Raw genomic sequence first — 17,662 nt, 5'->3', positions numbered from 1 at the left:
AAACTCACGCTTGTTGTATGCGCCAGTGTTCAGACATGCTAGTCCACCCTGGGGACAGGGCCATGGTTCAGTCCATGCTCATCTATCTGGGATCATGCTTAGTGTGCAGCACACACTACCCCATGCTGGCTACATGAGTGTTCAGGCCATGCCAGGCCACACAGTCTCACGCTGCATGCTCAGCACACGCTAGCCCAGGTGCGCGGACGCCGAGGGCCGAGCACACGCCAGCCCACACCAGTCACATGCCGAGGGCTCAGTACATGCCAAACCATGTTGGTCACACGCCGAGGACTTAGCACACACCAATCCACACGGGTTGCACACTGAGAGCTCTCCACACTGAGCTGTCCCCTAGCCCTGTCTCCCCATCTCACACCACTCAGTCAGGCACAGGCTGTACAGACAAGTTATTTACTTATTATAACCTTGGGCCCACTTTGCCCTTGCAAAGGGGGGTGGGCCAGGGGGCCGGGCCCAACATGCACCCCCCACTTCTTCGGGGGCTGATCTCTCCCCCAGCTCTGCTGGGCCCGGGGCCACAGCGTCAGGCCGGTGGGGGCAGAGGTAGAGGCGGGAGAGCAAGGGAGAGCCTGTGGAGCCACAAAGGGGCAGACAGAAGCGGGGGCGCGGGGACAGGGACCGGGACCCGGAGTGTTGGGGTCCACGGGGCCCGGCAGGCCTCGGCCTGTCTGCTGGACCGGGCCTCAGAGCAGGCGGCAGACGTTGCCCACGCTGTTGGCCGAGGTGTTGAGGTCATGGCTGTAAGGGGAGTCCCAGTCCCTCTGGAAAACGGCCTCCAGCTGGCTGCGCAGGCCACTGCGCCCGTTCTGCGTCACCAGCAGCGCGGTGCCCGCCGTCTCCGTGAAGTAGTTGCCAGACCAGTTGGAGGTTCCTGCAGAGGAGGGTGCACGGTGAGGGCTCCAGGGGGCGGCCAGGCCCTGCTACCTGGAGCCCCCCCGCCCCCCGGCGGAGCCCAGGACTCTCACCAATGTAGGTCGCGCGTTCGGTCACCATGTACTTGTTGTGGTTGACACGGGCATAGGGGATCCGAGCCTGGGCCTCATCCGCAGGGACCACGAAGAGTTTCTGAGCGGGAGGGGGCATGAGAAGGAGCATGAGGTGCAGGGTTGTCGCGGTAGCCCCGGTGCCAGGGAGTGGGTGGAGCCAGGTCTGGGGGACTGGGGACTCGGCTGCTGCCCGCAGAATCCTCGGGGGTCGAAACAGGGCCCAGCGGAGGGGTACCCAGTAAACACAGGCTCTGGTCACCTGCAACCCTGTCCCTCTAGGAGGGCTCCTATTCACTCCTGCGGTCTCATCTCAGATGTCCCCTTTCCCGGAAAGTCTTCCTCGGCCCCTCGGCCTCGGCAGGGGCACCCCCATCCACCCGACCCCTCTGCCTGGGCCCCCCATCCTGGCCCGTGGTTTCCCCATCATGACACGGCTTGCCTGGGTCATCCTTGTCGGATGACACATGAGCCCCAGGCAGGCTGTGTCCCCAGTGCTGCCCCAAGCAGGGACGGAGGGGTGGCCTGGGCTGGGTGCTCACCACCTGGACGTCGGAGCGGGTGCGGTTGTCCCGCAGGGAAGCCAGGGAGAGCAGGAAGGCACGCATGGATGGCTCCGAGTGTACCCAGCAGCTGATGAGCAGGCGCACCTTGACGCCCCGCTCGTAGATGGCCCGTCGCAGCCCCTCATCAATGGCCGGCCAGAACCTGGGGGCAGCGGGTGGGTGCAGGGTAGGGAGGGCCCCTTTATCCACGGGCTTTGGCCTCAGGTTTGGGGAACCGAGCCCGGGGGCTGCTTTGGCTTCTGGGAGGACCACGCCATCGCTCGCCTCCGGCCCTGCTCCTGCCTCCTTAAATCCCCCTCATGCCCCCCTCCTGTTCCTGGCTACCGTTCACCCAAACCCAGTCCCCCGCCATCCCCACCTCCCCCATAGTCCCTTTCTCCTGTCTCAAGCACCCAGATTCCCTTTCACTGTCACCTCCCAGGCCCCTCTGCCTCTCTGTGGCTTCCCTCCCACCCGTCCCCTTGCCGGCTTTCTGAGCCCCATCACTCCCTCCCTGTCCCCCCACCACCTGCGGCGGCTCCCTGGCCACGCGCCCGCGTACCTGCGCGGGTGGGAGAACTCCATGGCGGGCAGGTAGTTCATGACCGAGATGTAGATGAAACTCCGGGCGTTGTCCACCACGTTGAGCAGAGCCTTCAGGTCTTGGGTGCGGCCGCTTGGACACAGGGGTGGGGGTGCACTCTGCAGGTGAGGGGACAGTAAGACGTGTGCTCTGCCGTGAAGCCCACGTACGGACAGCTCTCCGCGAGCCACGTGCTGTGGATCTCACTGCATCCTCGGCCTCCACGAAGCCACAGATCACACTTCCCTGCATCCACAGTGACTCTGGGGACTTGGCCAGGCGATTCGCTCGAGGGGACCTAGAGGGACCCAGGTTGCCCACCCCAACTAGTGAAAATATACTAACGGCTTAAAATGCGCTGTCGGGAGTGCTCAAAACCTGCCACAGGCAAGAGCCAGCGACGTCCAAGACGGTGGCCACTTGCTGCCATCTCACGTGTGCTGAGCACTTGGAGCGTGGCTAGTGCGGCCGTGGAACTAAGCTGTTAAGCACATTTCATTTTAATTAATTTAAATGGAAAGGGCCGCAGTGGCTCTCCTGAAAACAGACACCAAGGGCTCGGTGTACGTGAACTCAGTGGCACCTCACCTCGTAGCCCTAGAGGTCGGAAATGTGGATACCCATCTTCTAGGTGACACCGAGGCCTAGAGAGGCTGGGACAAAGCCCAGGTCCCTGACCAAGCAGAGTGACCAGAGGTGAGGGCCAGTGGTCAGGACGCCCCTCCCCACCAACCACCAGGCACGGCCAGATGGAGGCCAGGAGTGACAGCATGGGGACAGAGCGTGGCAGGCCCCACTTGCCCCGGACTCACGGCCAGGTAGGCGAGAGCAGGGGTTCCATTGAGGCAGATCTCCATGGGTGTCTCTTGATTGTAGCGGGTGTCATAGGGCCGGGGCCAGGTTGACGGGATGGAGCTGCCTGCCTGGCCCAGGAACCAGTAGGCCTCAAAGATCTTGGTCAGGTCTCGAGCCAGGCAGCTGCAGTTGTACATGACCACGCCCAGCTCCTTCACCTGTGGGAGCACAGCACCGAGCCTGGGATAGCGGCCTGGGGCCCAGAGACGCCACGGACACTCCCAGCCCAGCCTCTCTGCCCCTTGGTCTACCACCCCTCTCGGTCCCTCACCCCCTGCCGCCACCCCCGTGATAGCTAAAGTTCTGGAATGGCCATGAACTTAAGTTTTGGTGAAAATCATTCAGTTATCCCAAAGCTCCAGGTTCCTGAACCTGTTGTCTCCACCCTCCACCACGCTAGCTCCTGCTCATTCTTAGGTGTAGGTTGGCCTGTTTCCTCCCCCAGGAAGCCTCCCTTGACTGCCCAGATGGTGCCGGGCTTCCTCTGGGCTCTCAGAGTCTCTTGGGCCTTCCTGATCGTTCTCTCTGGTAACAAACCTGTCTCCCCATTGGGCCGGGAGGACAGGAACCAGGGATGTCTCAGTCACAATTTATCTTCAGCACCTCCCCGCATAACTGGAGAGATTAGGAGTTTAGGGAAATAATTGTTGATGGAATGAATGAGTTAATGTCCTGTCCTCCCACCGCCTAAGCTGCTCCCTCTTTCCTGCCTGTTAGTTACTCCCCATCCTTTGGGCATCAGGTTAGCTGTCACCTCCTTTGGGACACTTTCCTCGATACCCCAGGTTGGGTCAGATGCCTCCTCTGGGCTTCCGAAACCCTCTGTTTCCTCCATTTGGCCCTGATTCCTCCCTGACCCTGGCCCTGTCCCCTCTGGGCTGTCACTGCCTGGTCACAGGCCAGCCTCTGCACTGGACTGAGAGCCCCATGAGGTCCTTCTGTTACCACCATGCTCCCAGCATCATCCAGAACAGGGCTGGGCTTAGAGTCGGCGCTCAGGGAATATATAACGAAGGCCAAATGAGTGGACGCTGAATGGCCCATAGAGGGGCCGGCAGCTGCCATGAGGGACTGGAGGGAGGCCCAGGCTTCCAGGAGCAGGGCAGGGCAGTGGGAGCCCAGACTGGGGGATGTTTCAGGAAGCCCAGTAGGGAGCAGGAAGGAAGCCGTTGCAGAGAACAGGTAGAGAGGACTCTGGACTGAAGACGGGCGCAGGCGGAGACTGCGTGCCCAGTGGGGCAAGGACTGGCCTGGATGGGAAGGTAGACAGGTGCACACAGACCTGGCTCAGTGAGCGCCAGTCCATGTTGGCACTGCCCAGGTAGAAGTGGGTCTGGTCCACCACCCAGAACTTGGTGTGCAGGACACCATGGGTCAGCTTCTGCATGTCCACCATGCGGACCTGGGCACCTGTGACCAACAGGGGCAGTGGTCAGGAGCCGGCCTGGGCAGCCCCGGGCGGCCCCCAGCTGGCCCCCCGCTCACCGCTCTGCAGCAGGGCCTGCAGGTCTGCCTGTGGCTGGGGCCCGTTGGGCTTGTTCACGGCGATGCGGATCTTCACGCCTCGCGGCGCCAGGCTCTGGAGCTGCCGGAGGACCTCCTCGCCCTGCGGGGAGGGGGCGCTGCTGAGGGGCTGGGCCAGCCAGCTCCAACCCCTGGAGGCACGCCCAGAGGGGCTATTTTGAGATGTGATTAGGAGTAAACAGGCTTTCTATTAGCCTTTCTAGATTAAAGCCTTTACAAAATAAACTATCAAAACCCTTCTTTATCTATTTTAATAATCAGCTGCTCTCCCAAGGCCTCCCTGCCCCTCCTGGGACCTTCCAGATCCAGCACTCGGAGCAGCAATGCAGGGGCCTCCAGGAATCTGCCAGGATGTTGGGGGCGAGGCTCTGGCTGGGGTCCGGGAAGGTATGGGGTGAGGCACGGTGATGCCAATAACAGTCAGAGATCATCTGGTACCTACTGTGTGCCAGGCTCTGTTCTAGGCCCCTTCGTGTCTGAACTCATTGAATTCTCACAACCCTCCGAGTCAGGTCTAATTATAATCCCCGCGGTGCAGATGAGGAAACTGAGGATTCGAGAACTCAGTAGTGCAGTGGGATTTGAACCCAGACTGTCTGCCTCCTACGTCTGTGTTATGAAGTACTTCAGTGGGAGCCAGCAGGGATTGGAGTTCATGGTTTTTAACTTTATTATTATTATTATTGTTATTATTATTTTTGAGACAGAGTCTTACTCTGTTGCCTAGCTAGAGTGCCGTGGCATCAGCCTAGCTCATAGCAACCTCAAATTCCTGGGCTCAGGTGATCCTCTTGCCTCAGCCTCCTGAGTAGCTGGGACCACAAGCATGCGCCACCATGCCCAGCTACTTTTTTCTATATATATTAGTTGGCCAATTAATTTCTTTCTATTTTTAGTAGAGACGGGGTCTCGCTCTTGCTTAGGCTGGTTGCCTATTATTATTTTTTAAAGAATAGGTTCTCACTGTGTTGCCCAGGCTGGAGTGCAATGGTTATTGACAGGTGTGATCATTGCTCTCTGCAGCCTCAAACTCCTGGGCTCAAGCAATCCTCCTGCCTCAGCCTCCCGAGCAGCTGGGACTACAGGTGCGTGCCACTGAGTCCGGCTTTGGTTTTTAACTTTCATAATTATTATTTTTAAGGCAGTACTCAAGGAGCCCTGTCATTTTAATAGGTTTTAAGTCCACTTCTCATAAAAAAGAGGCAGCTGGGAGAAGAAAACAGAATGAACACATTGATCATGATTATCAATGGAAGGGGTTAGTCACCTAAGCTGTTCCTTTTCAAGTCGTGAAGCTTTTATGTTTTTTCAGTTTGTCTGAGACCATAACAAGAATATAGTAATGGCAAACACTCCCAAAGGGCTGACTGTGCCAGGCACCGTGCTACAATTTGCATGGATTAGCCTATTTCATCCTCATAAGAGCCCTAAGAAGTGGGTGCTATATATTGGCCCCATTTTACAGATAAAGAAACTGAAGCGGCCGGGGCGCGTGGCTCATGCCTGTAATCCTAGCACTCTGGAGGCCGAGGTGGGCGGATTGCTCGAGGTCAGGAGTTCGAAACCAGCCTGAGCAAGACCCCGTCTCTCCTAAAAATAGAAAGAAATTGATTGACCAATAAAAATATATATACAAAAAACTAGCTGGGCATGGTGGCGCATGCCTGTAGTCCCAGCTACTTGGGAGGCTGAGGCAGTAGGATCACTTGAGCCCAGGAGTTTGAGGTTGCTGTGAGCTAGGCTGATGCCACGGCACTCACTCTAGCCTGGGCAACAAAGTGAGACTCTGTCTCAAAAAAAAAAAAACCAAAAAGAAACCGACTGAGGTTTCACAGCTGGGAGTCGAACAGCTGGGAGGTGGCAGCCTGGCCCGATGCTGGGCTCTTACTTGCTCTGTTCTTGCATTTCTTTGTGTGGCAGGGTCAGGGCCGTTTGTGGCTGACCGACATCTGCCAGTCTAATCCCTTGTAACCAAACCTGCACCCTGACATTCAGAGGCCTCCAGATGACCATGACAAATGCCCCCAGTCCAGAGGGCCATGTGAAGACAGCAGCTTCCAAACACCTGTGTCCAATCCGCTGTATGAGACATGCCCACTGGTCTCCCGGGCTGCAGGGGAAACCCCTTCATCCCCCCACTGCCCCCATCCCTCTCCCGGCTGTCGGTTGGGGCCAAAGCTGCCAGGTACCTGCTGGGCAGAGGGCTCCTGCGTGCGGGTGTCATTGTTGGTGAGGCTCCAGTAGAAGGAGGCGATGTCCAGGCTGCTCCGGGCGCCGGCGAGCAGCCCCAGCCAGGCCTGGCTGGTGGAGGGGTTGCCCGTGGAGTCATTGGGGAAGTGCAGGCCCTCGGGAATGCTCTCCACCAGCACTGCCCTGCGGTGGGGTGGGGGGAGCACCGTATCAGCCACCGGGTGCTGGAGATCACTGGCCAGGAGGTGAGTGCTCACCTGTCTGCCCACAGGTGCGTGGAGGGAAGACTGTGTGTGTGTCTATACTCCGTGCATTTGTCTGTCTAGAGATGTGGAGATGGGTTGCATATCTGCATGTCTGTGTGTGTCTACCAGCAGACGTGGATGGAAGATGCTGCGTGCATCTGTCTGTTCGCAGACCTGGATAGAAGATGACGCTGTGGCTGCCATGGCAACAGTGTATGTCAGGGGGAGGGGGGTGGGCATGCACTTGGGAGTCTGCAGCCTCCTCACTCATCACAAGCACTGGGTGCGGCTAAGCGCAGGCCCTGATCAGTGTGTCTAAGTGTCCCTGGCCTGGCAGAGCCCCTCCCCCACACACCTGCCCCTCCCCCACACTTACTCGCAGGGGTCATAGCAGGGGGCTGGGCGCTGGTTGGGCCCAAAGAGATGTAAGTCACCGTATTCCCATAGAAACAGCTGAGTCATCAGGGCACCGAAGCCCACGACCGCCAGGATGAGGACCAGCAGGACCCAGCGGGCTTTCTGTGGGGAGGAAGAGGTGGTCAGCCAGCCCAACAGGGACAGTCCAGCCTGTCCCTGAGACTGATCAAGGGTGGCGGAGGGCTCCTACCTTCTCTGCAGCCTTCCACGCCTCAATCTCATTCATAGGCAGCTCGTTGGAGGGCTCCTCAGCAGGCACCTTCAGCTGGGGGACGGGGATGGGGATGGTGGGGGGGTGATAGGGTGGCTCGGCTGGGCCCTGGCCCTCCGCTTCACCCAGCCCCTCCCCACTCAGCTTCCCATCCACCTACCTCCTGGTACATCAGTTTAGGCTTCATCTTGCCTGGCAGCTGGGGCATAGGAAGAGCCCAGGCGGGAAGGTGGGTGTGTCAGGGTCTCCAAACTGGTGGAACAAAAGCAGGCACTGTGTGGGGTGTTCTAGGCTTTTGAGGGACATCACAGAAGGCAGATTAGTCTTGGGGCTATGGGATCCACTGGGTCTCCTTGCTCATGATCACGGGGGCCACTGGCATCGCGCCCACGAGCCCAAAAGGAGGAAGATGATCGTTGGTCAGCAGGGATTTCGAAATCCCTTGAGGTCCGACGCCTGTGCTTTCCTCGCATCGCTCTGCAGTGTCCACCCTGCCCCCCTTCGCACCCACGCTGTTTCCATTTAGCACCCTTCTCTATCCCTGCCCCGGCTCTAATCTAGGATATTCCCCAAAAGACAGCCCTGGATGGGGTCAGCGCAGCCCCAATCCTTTGCACCTCGTCTCAGTCCTGGGGCTACTCACGGGGCATTTTCCAGGTGGCTCCTCTGCCCTCACCCTCAGGTACCCACCACGCCAGACAGCTCTGCCCAGGACCACCGGGGCCTCCCCTCCCCGCCACCCCTCAGCCCATCTCCCCCGCCATCCTCCCCCCTACCCCTCAGGGGCCTCGGCCTTACTCGGCAGGCGGCTGCTGCTACCTCTGCGGGGCCCCAGCTTCTGCCCCGACAGGCTGAACAGGGGCTGGAGGAGGGAGGGGGCGGGGCCTGAGGGGACTCCGCCCACTGCAGCGGGGAGTCTGCGCAGTGCGCGCGTCAGCCTGGGCTCACCGCAGCGAAAAGGGGGGCCGGGGCGCCCAGATACGGTCCCGCCAACCTGGCCGGGGTGGGGGGAGCACGGCTGGGGGATGGGATTGGCCACACTCCACCCGAGAGTCCCTGTGTGAGGCAGGCAGGCCACAGGTAAAGAGAAGAAGGGACCCCACGTCTTTTCTTGTCTACAAACCTGTGAATTTTTGTACCATGGGGCATGCATTACCTAGTCAAAAATAAATACATAAATACGATTAATAAAATGCTTATAATAAAATAACATGGAGAGAGTAAGGTTGAATAATAGGAATAAGAGTTGGGGCGATAAATTCAGCAGAAGACAAAGCTCATGGTATGGGATGGAAGAAAAGGGCAGGGGAGATGGTGGATTTTCTGCTGGAGTCTGTTTGGATTTCAGTATTTGATTTTGTTCTTAAAAAAGCCAACTGATATTTTGATAGGGATTTAAATAAATTTGTTTTTGATCCAGGCTTCTGGATCGCACCCATCTCATATCTCCCAAGCAAGATTTAAAGTCACGGCTGGAGAAATAAATTCGAGACCCCTCCTCTCCTCCTCCCTCCTCTCTTCATTGCGAGAGGGCGGCATCTTTCTCAATGCAAGGGACAGAACACCCTCTCCCCTGAAACCCCCCAAACACACAGGGCAGGAAGTCAACAGATAACTGCAGAAAAAGAATATTAATGGGAGAAGCAACAGGTTAGATGCGGTCGCCTTCAAGGGAGTGGGATTTGTGGGGTGGATCAGGATTGCATTTTATGGTAAACCTATTTCCTTTTTTTTTAAAAAAATTGTGAAATATCAGCTACTTACAAAGAAGTATAGAAAGCATCTCCATGCAGATTAAGAAATAATTATAAAGCAAACACAGGCATGGCCAGTTTTGTCAGTTTTTAAAAAATCAGGGACATGTATTCCTGTGATTAAAAAAAATAAATAAAAAGAACATTCCCAAGGGGGGCTAGGTTCTCCCCTAACTCCATGCTCCAGTCCAGATCTCATGGGATAACTTGGAAACTCCTCCCCACCAAGGTCCAATCCCAGATTGGAGAGGGCAGGGCAAGCTAGAGCCCCTCCTCTCCTTGCTGGGAGACAAATGGGGATGGGTTAAAATGGATCCCGCAGGGAACAGCAATAGGTCAAGGTTATTTGAAACTGCAGAGGTCACCAGGAGAAGCAGATACCACCAGTCTTGGAGGTGGTTGACCACAGGGTTGTGGGTGGGGAAGGGAAGCAGGAGGGCAGGAAATGGGTTTTGCCTTTCAGTGTTCTGTGAAGGCCTTGGTGAGAAGTGTTTTATTGAAGAATATGGGGTTGAACTAGCAGGCAAGGTAACATTAGGGAAGCCAAGATGACTAAAAACAAACCTGAGGGAGAGGTGGCGTGTGGAGATCTGAGGTGATAGTACCGAGACAGCCTCAGGGCTGGAAAACTGGAATGGCCACCAATAAGCCAAAAATTAGGAAGAAGCTAGGTGGACTTCATTCATATTGTTAGTGACTGGCTTTGAAATTGTGCAGTGATTCCAGGTCTTTAATGATGGGTTTAATTTTTTTATTTGTATAAATTTAAGGAGTACAAGTACAGTTTTATGTGTGTATATATATATATATAGAGAGAGAGAGAGAGAAAGAGAGAGAGACTGTGTGTGTGGTCTGGGCTTTTAATGTAATAATGTAACCATGACCCGAATAATGTACATTATACCCATTAACTAATTTCTCATCTCTCACCCCCATCCCACTCACTTTAACTTTTGACATATTTTTAACAAAGCAATACACCTAAGGCTTTTCAAAGGAAAACTAGCATGGAGAGGCGGTTTGGATTGGATTAGATTGATGAGACAGTTAATATAGTAGGTGCTAGAGCCAGATACCTGAGTTTGAATCTGTGCTTCAGAACTTACGAGACTGACCTTGGAGAAGTGACAGCACCACTGTGCCTCTGTTTCCCCATCTGTGAAATGGGCATGTTAACAACATCTACTTTTCATAAGGTTGTTCATTAAATTTACACTATTTATTTAGTACCTACTGTGCACCAGGTATTGTTTTAGGCACTGGGGATACAGCTGTGAACAAAACAGACACAAGGGAAGATGGATAATGAATAAGATTATAAGCAAATTATATGTTAAGAGGTAATAAGTGCTATAGAGGATCAGAGAAATGGGATGGTTTGCAATTTTAAATAAGGAGGTGAGAGAAGGCCTCACTGAGAAGGGGGTACCTGAGAAAAACTTCAATGAAGGGAGGGAGGAAACTACCTGGACTTCGGGGGGGAGAAGGGGGAAACAGCCAGTGCAAAGGCCCTGAGGCAGCAGTGAGCCTGGTATGGATGGGGAAGGGCCAGGAGGCCAGTGTGTCTGCAGTGGAGTGGGCTGGGGGGGGGAGATATGTCACAGAGGCGGCAGGACCAGATCCTGCAGGGCTGCCTGGACGGTGGTGAGTAGGACAGCGTCACCCTTGGGTTCCCAGCAGAGGAAGAATGACGCAATTTGCCTTGGGTTTTATAGCAGGTTGAATGGTGGCCTCAAAAAAGATATGTCTGATGTGGGCACAAGCCCTGGAACTTGTGCATGTGACCTTACTTGGCAAAAGAATCTTCTCGGAGTAATTAAATTTAGATCTTGAGATGAGATCACCCTGGATCACCTGGGTGGGCCCGAAATCCAATGACAAAGGTCCTTATAAGAGACAGAGGACACACAGAAGGCCCCCTGGACCAGAGTGGCAGAGATGGGAACGAGGTGGCCACAAGCCCAGGAATGCCTGCAGCCACTAGAAGAGGGGGCGGCTAGGAATGAAATCACCCCTAAAGCCTCTGGAGGGAGCGTGGTCCTGCCAACACCTTGAATTTGGACGTCTGGCCTCCCAAAGTATGAGACAATAAATTTCTGTTGTTTTAAGGCAAGTTTAAGGAAATCTGTTACAGGGGCCCTAGGAAACGAACCCAGGGCTGTTTGGTTAACAGGCTGGGGCAGGGAGCCCAGGGAAGAGGCTACTGGGAGCATCCAGGCAGGGGCATGGGACCAGCACGCAGGCAGCCACCAGGGCGTGGGCGGCAGACACGGGGTGAAGAATGGGCTGGCTCTGGATGCATTTGGAAGGTGGAGCGGGTGGGATTTCCACATTGGATGGGGGTTCTGGAAGAAGCAAGTAGTGAAGGATGACTCCAAGGGTCTCAGCCTGAGCAACTGCAAGCATGGAAGAGCCAGTAGTTCATTTGGGGAAGACAGAGAGGAGTGAGTTTGGGGAAAAGACCAGGATTTGGTTTTGAATGGGTCAAATTTGAGACAAATGACTCCTGAACCGAACACCGTGCACTGCACAGCCGCTGACATGCGAGGGGCTCTCAGCAAACATGAGTAATTGTCAAGGCACAGCTCCAAAGGCAAGAGAGTTGCTTTTCATTGCAGGCCTTTGCTACTTAATTTCTTAAAATGTACATAGCACTTCCATGCACATTAACTTATGGCGAGGCTCAAGCTCCTAGCTGGGGTGCCCCTTCCCCTAAAAGACTCAGTGCTCGTGTGTTCCCAGGACCCCAGAACCCACGAGGGTGCCCTGTGCAACCAACCCAAGCTAATCCTTATGCCCAGCCTCCCTGCTGGCGTGGGGCGGACCTCCGCCAGGAAGCGCGTGGCCTCCCGGACCACAGAATATCCCCCTTGAACCCTTGGCTGGTGGCCCCGCCTGCCTGTGATACCGCAGCCCGCAGAAAAAGAGGAAACAAAACCCACTGGGCTTTCGAGACATGTCAGGTCACAGCTCCCTGAACACCCCAGCCCCGGGTGAGGGTGGCAGAGAGAGACTTGACCCTTCCTGCACCAGCAGTGATTTGGACTGGGGGGCTCAGGCTTCACATACGGCCTCTGCCACTTCCTCGCCGAGTGGCCTTGAGCGCGTGGGGCTTTACTTCTCTGAGCTCTGCTGGCCTCATCTATGAAATGGGTATCATCTTATACCCATCTGGAGGGAAGTAGCTGGGGGGATCTCTGAATGGGTAACGGGCTGGGTCTCAGAGTCCCACAGTCCTGGGTTCAGATCCAAGCTCTGTGAACTAGGAAAAAAAGAGCTCCCTCCTCTGAGCCTCACTTTCATTCTCTGAACAATGGGGAGATTAATAATAAATCCCAACCTCACATTTTTTGGGAAGAGTCAACAAGCTCACCCACAGCAGGCAGAGAGCACAGGGAACCCGCACACATGCTGGTTGGTGAGATCCGTGTGGACCCCGGTATCCTGAACACATTGTCATCACAGATAATAAACCTATTTATGTGTCCCTTGAAAAGCTAAGTGTGTATCTGATTTATTCCTCTAGCTCCGGTGCCCGGCACGTTGTAACTGCTCGATAAATATTTGTTGAAAGCAGAAGAGACAGAACAGTAGAATGGAACACTTTGAAAAAAAAGACTTTCTTTAGATGTCTCTCTAGACCTAGTGACGCTTGTTTTCTGTACAATGATAACTCTCTAAGGCCACAGCAGAGAGAGTGGGTGCAGAACATGGCATCTCAGCAAAAGTAAAGCACACAGAGTGGGGAAAAGGTCAAGGCTGATTCATGCCATCGGAGAATGCCAAGGAGGGTGCTGCAGAAGCCAGTGGGAGGCACGGGGCAGGCCCTACCGCAGGACACAGTTACAAACCCACGGGCCTTCCACATGGTTGAAAACAAATGTTCTCATGTTTAAGGTTGCTAAGTTTTCACTTGATGGTGCAGACGCCTTTGGACTGAACAATCGACTGGTGGTGGTCAGGTCTACAGAAAACAGAACAGAATACTGGTTTTGCAAACTGGGCTTTTTTGTTTCTTGTTTTTGTTTTTCTTTTAGGCAGTAGTTCCTTTATTTCAAAGGACCCATTAAGATAGGTTCTCTTCTCTCTCCTAGGGAGAGAAGAGGCTCAGCCTGAAAAACAATTAAATAGGTCCAAAGCAGCATCCTGAGTGGTGAAGCCTTCTGAATTGGAACTAACAAATCTAAGCCGCCCCACTCCTGCTCAAAATCCTTCTGTGGCTCCCTACTACCCTCAGGACAAAGGGCAAATTTCTTACCAGGTTCTATAGGGGCCTACATCGACAGGCCCGGATGGACCTTCCCCCACCATTATAGCTTTAGTTCCCCTTGCTGAACCCAAAGCTCTGTCTCCTCTCTCCTGAACTCCAGCTCTGGAGATCCCAGCCTCTCCCTGACTCCCCCAGCCCTGGGCTCTGTCCTGGACCCCCACACTTGGCCTCCTGAGGGTCTCTCCCGCCTACCCTTCCCCTCGGCAGCTCCGACCTGGTCTCTCCCACTCCGGTCACCTCCCTTGGCTCCCAGCCTCCACTCAACTCTCCCAGTGCCCTTCCATTTGAATGTGGCTCCCAAGTGTTCTCAGGACGAAGTCCCAGCTCCTCACCGTGGCTCTCTCACCATGCTTTCCACCCCAGCCAGATTTAATATCTTTCAGTTTCTTGAACTGAAATCACACCAAACCCTCCCACAACTGCTTCTCCTGATGAGGACACCTTTCCCTCCTCTTCGTGCTGCTACATGCCTATCAGCTCACGTGCCACCTCCTCCATGAAGCCCTCCAGGCTCCCACAGTCCCCTGTGCCCCCCCCCCCATAGCCCGTGCTGTCAGTGCCTGGTGATGGGTCTGTTTCTCACTGCACTGGGAGCCCTAGGAGAGCAGGGCTGGGCTGTCTCAGTCACTGCTGTGTCCCCAGTACCACTGAGCACAGGAATAGTACGTGCCAGGTGCTCAGTAAGCCAGGTCGTTCACCTGTCATTCAACTAATACTTATTCAGTAACTATTCTCCGACAAGCCCTGTTCTAGAAACTGGGGCTACAGCTCAAAACAGAAGGAAAAAACCCCTCTCAATGCTAATATTCTACTGGGGGGGGGGAGAGCGAGAATAAATGAGTGACAAACGTGGCGTGTACCTTGGGGAAAAATAACGGCAGGCCGGGGGGGGTGGCATCACAGTTGGGAATGGCTGATGCTCCGGTTCAGAAACAACATGACAAGTCTGGGGCAAAGGAGCATGAGTGTCCCTGTTTTTCAGGTGAGGCGGCAGGGCTTGGGGAAATCACCTGCTCAGGTTGCCCTGGTTTGTTGGCTGGGAACTTGAACCCAGAACACAGCCCGGCTCCAGGGCAGTGCACTGTTCAACCAATTCATGAACAAAGAAAAAATAAGGCAGGATCTCCCTTCATCGCCTCACGTGAGGGACCCAGCCACCCGAGGGAGGCGTGAGACTGTCCTGCCTGTGACAGTGCAGGACTTGAGTGGGGCAAGGGGGTGTTTTGATCATTGAACCAGGCACTGCTCACAGCACTTTATACGTTTAATTCTCACAACGGACTTTTTTGACATCCCACTTAAGAGATAAGGGAATTAAAGACCTAGAGAGGTTAGGTTTTTGGCATAAAGGGAAACAACCAGGAAATAAATGGTAAGAGCCACGATTTCAACCCAAGTTGCCTTGGGGTTCCAGGGATAGACGCCCCACAACACGTGCCTCTCCTGTTGTTCACCACCTGTAGATCTGCAGGTGGCCACCCCCTCCAACAGCTACTGAACCCAAAGCTGGTGGCTTTGACATCTCAAAAACTCCATCAGCACCTCCCTCCCCCTCCAAAACTTTGACAAAAAAAATTTTGTTTTTGAGATGGGGTCTTGCTATGTTGCCCAGGCTGGTCTCAAACTCCTGGGCTCAAGTGATCCTTCTACTTTGGCCTCCCAAGTAGCTGGGACTACAGGCAGGTGTGAGCCACTGTGCCCAGCTCTGATGGATATTTGAATCTTTCTTCAAATATAAAGGATATGTGAGTGCAGTTTGAAGACTCTGGCTCTCCTTCCGACAAGGCTGCCTCTTGCCGATCCATCTGGGTGGAAGTTCTAGAGTTGCTGATGCTGCTCAGGGTGATGGCTTCATGGTTCATTGGCTTGTGTCCCTCCTCTGCTCCAAATCCTCTGTGGCTCCCTCCTCCCTCAGAGGAAAAGCCAGTCTTCTCCATGGCACAAGAGTTCCTATCACAATCTGCCCCCATCACCTCTCTGACCTCGTCTCCCTCCCTCGCTGACTTGCTTGCTATTCCTTAAATATTCCAAGCACATTCCTACCCCAGGGCCTTTGCATTTGCTGTTCTCCCCGCAGATAGCCATGCCACTCTCTCCTCTCCTTTAAGTCTTTGTTCAAATACCCCCTTCTCAGGAAACTTTCCCTGACCACCCCATTTAAAGCTACAACCTTGACCTCACATTCTCCATCCCCCTTCTAACATCAAACAATCTACTTACCTGTTTGCTCATTGTCTCTTACTCCCTCTAGACTATAAACTCCATAAGGCAGGGTATTTTTGTCTGTTTTGTTCACTGATGTGTTCCAATGCCCAGCACAGTGTTGGGCACGCAGGACGTGCTTAAGAAGGACGTTCTGAATGAGTAACTTGTGTTTTCGCTCCATATTGCAGATGCAGTAACTGAGGCATAGGGAGGTTAAGGCGGCTGCCCAAGGTCGTGCAGCTGTTTAAGTACTAAGAGCTAGAACCAAGATTGTTCCAGCCCGCAGGCTCACGTCACTAACCACTGAGCTACACTGCCTCACTAGGACAAGCTGAGTGAAGAGGACACTTACCTCTCTGCCTGGAGATTCAGGACTGCTGGGGTTTCAATGAAGTGCGGAGGGACCTGCCTCCTCTCTCTATAGCTCCGATTCTAAAAGTCCAGGGAGGTCTGGGGCTAAGCTGCTTATGGCCTCCCCCCGCAAGCCCTCCATGACGCCCACGGCACTAGCTAAATGCTCTCATTTTTAGGGGTGGGAAATCACTCAATCCAACAAGGTCAAGAGATAGGGATTGAATATTTACAGAAGCAAGGTTCATGACGGCTGATAGGCCACCCCCTCGGTGGCGGTGACGTGGCAGAGGCAACAATGGAGGTCGTGGGGTGGTGTGGTTGCTGTGGCAGAGGGATTGGTCACAGCGAGGAGTGTGACAACATCACCAGAATGATCAGGGTAGCTGGGGAGAGGAGAGGTGCGACTGTGAGTGAAGAGGTGATTGGATGAGGGTGAGGGTGACAGCGTTAATGGTTTTAGCCAAAAATGCCACGATGAGCCGAGCATGTCACAAGAATAAACTCACAGAATCTTCACATTCACCCCTGACGCAGGTGTCCCCGTGTGCATGTGCAGATGAGGAAGCTGGGATTGGGAAGGCGTGGCAAGGTGATCAAGGTTACCCAGAGGTTTAGTGGTGGAGCTGGGTGGAACTGGCACACCCTGCGCAACGGGCTCTAGGGCCCGCATGGTACGAGCAGGTGAGATGTGGCATGTGACATGGGGAAATGACAGAGACGTGGAGGGGAGAAAAACAACTGTAAAACTGGGTGGCTCCTTATGGGGAAAACTGGAAGACTGAGGCATGGATGGTGACTGTCTGAGGAGCAAAGGTGACAGGGGAGGCACGAAGACATAAGGGATAATGACATGAGCGTCGCCTGAGAGAGATGGTAACGGTAGCTGCGCGAAGGTGACATGGGGGTATGACGACGATTTAAGAGAAATGAGGATTTCATGAAGAAATGGCAACAAAAGAGGCGTGCAGGCGACATGAGAAGGAGACGATGACTTAAAGGGGGGGCGACTGCGACATCTAATGGCAATGAGGACTTAAGGCGAACGGAGGCGAGTTAAGGAGGTTGACAGCGACATAAGGAGAGCGATGGCTACAGAAGAGGAGGGGGATGCAACATAAGGGGAGGGATGGCGACATAAAGGGACGGAAGACGACATAAGGAGAGGGATGCATTACAGACAGGAGGACAACACAAGGAGGCAGCCGAGGCGCTGCGCCCTCGGACCACACAGTACCTGCAGTGCTCGTCTCCCACTCTGGGGCCAGCCTCGCGCACACCGTCCAGGCTGGAACCCCGCCTGACCGCCCCCATCCGCGCGCAGGCGCACTCCCGCTGGACTGCCGGCCGCCGGGGGCCAGGCAGGAACCTTTCTCATTGGCTGCGCTCCTCGCCAGCGCCAGGAGCAGGGAGGCGCTTGGGAGACTGGGGGCGGTCACGTGACGGTCGCCGCGCCACTCTCGCTGGTGGCGGCCCGGCGGGCTAGAGCGGCCGCGGGCGGGTCA

At 54.8% G+C, this 17,662-nt stretch overlaps 1 protein-coding gene across 5 annotated transcripts; it reads right to left on the bottom strand.

Moving 5' to 3' along the window:
* Positions 1 to 400: 400 nt before the first annotated feature.
* On the bottom strand, positions 401 to 17,545 carry PLD3 (phospholipase D family member 3). 5 transcript variants are annotated; one of them, XM_012774580.3, is made up of 14 exons: positions 17,395 to 17,518; positions 13,183 to 13,295; positions 8,701 to 8,733; positions 7,738 to 7,829; positions 7,557 to 7,631; positions 7,326 to 7,468; positions 6,704 to 6,887; positions 4,476 to 4,596; positions 4,273 to 4,400; positions 2,948 to 3,148; positions 2,115 to 2,254; positions 1,550 to 1,715; positions 990 to 1,089; positions 401 to 895 (listed from the first exon to the last, which is right to left on the bottom strand). In XM_012774580.3, the coding sequence occupies exons 4-14, from the start codon at positions 7,783 to 7,785 to the stop codon at positions 708 to 710; spliced, it is 1,494 nt and encodes a 497-aa protein (XP_012630034.1). In that variant the 5' UTR covers positions 7,786 to 7,829; positions 8,701 to 8,733; positions 13,183 to 13,295; positions 17,395 to 17,518; the 3' UTR covers positions 401 to 707. The 5 variants fall into 5 exon arrangements, with proteins under 5 accessions (XP_012630034.1, XP_012630035.1, XP_075849207.1 ...); XM_012774581.2 differs by lacking the exon at positions 13,183 to 13,295 and having other exon boundaries at positions 17,395 to 17,509; XM_075993092.1 differs by lacking the exons at positions 13,183 to 13,295; positions 17,395 to 17,518 and adding an exon at positions 10,438 to 10,455.
* Positions 17,546 to 17,662: the final 117 nt, after the last annotated feature.

This window comes from Microcebus murinus, chromosome 16, assembly GCF_040939455.1.
Source record: "Microcebus murinus isolate Inina chromosome 16, M.murinus_Inina_mat1.0, whole genome shotgun sequence".
NCBI lineage: Eukaryota > Metazoa > Chordata > Mammalia > Primates > Cheirogaleidae > Microcebus > Microcebus murinus.
The sequence above is the reverse complement of the archived record's forward strand: the minus strand, read 5'-3'. Positions and strand labels throughout refer to the sequence as shown.

Coding starts and splice junctions, on each gene's coding strand:
- PLD3 (XM_012774583.2), bottom strand. CDS start 7,785: ATGCCCCAGCTGCCAGGCAAGATGAAGCCTAAACTGATGTACCAGGAG. Junction 6,888..7,325: donor CCCTGCTATGACCCCTGCGA/GTAAGTGTGGGG, acceptor ACCCCACCGCAG/GGCAGTGCTGGTGGAGAGCA. Junction 1,716..2,114: donor GAGTTCTCCCACCCGCGCAG/GTACGCGGGCGC, acceptor CGCTGCCCCCAG/GTTCTGGCCGGCCATTGATG.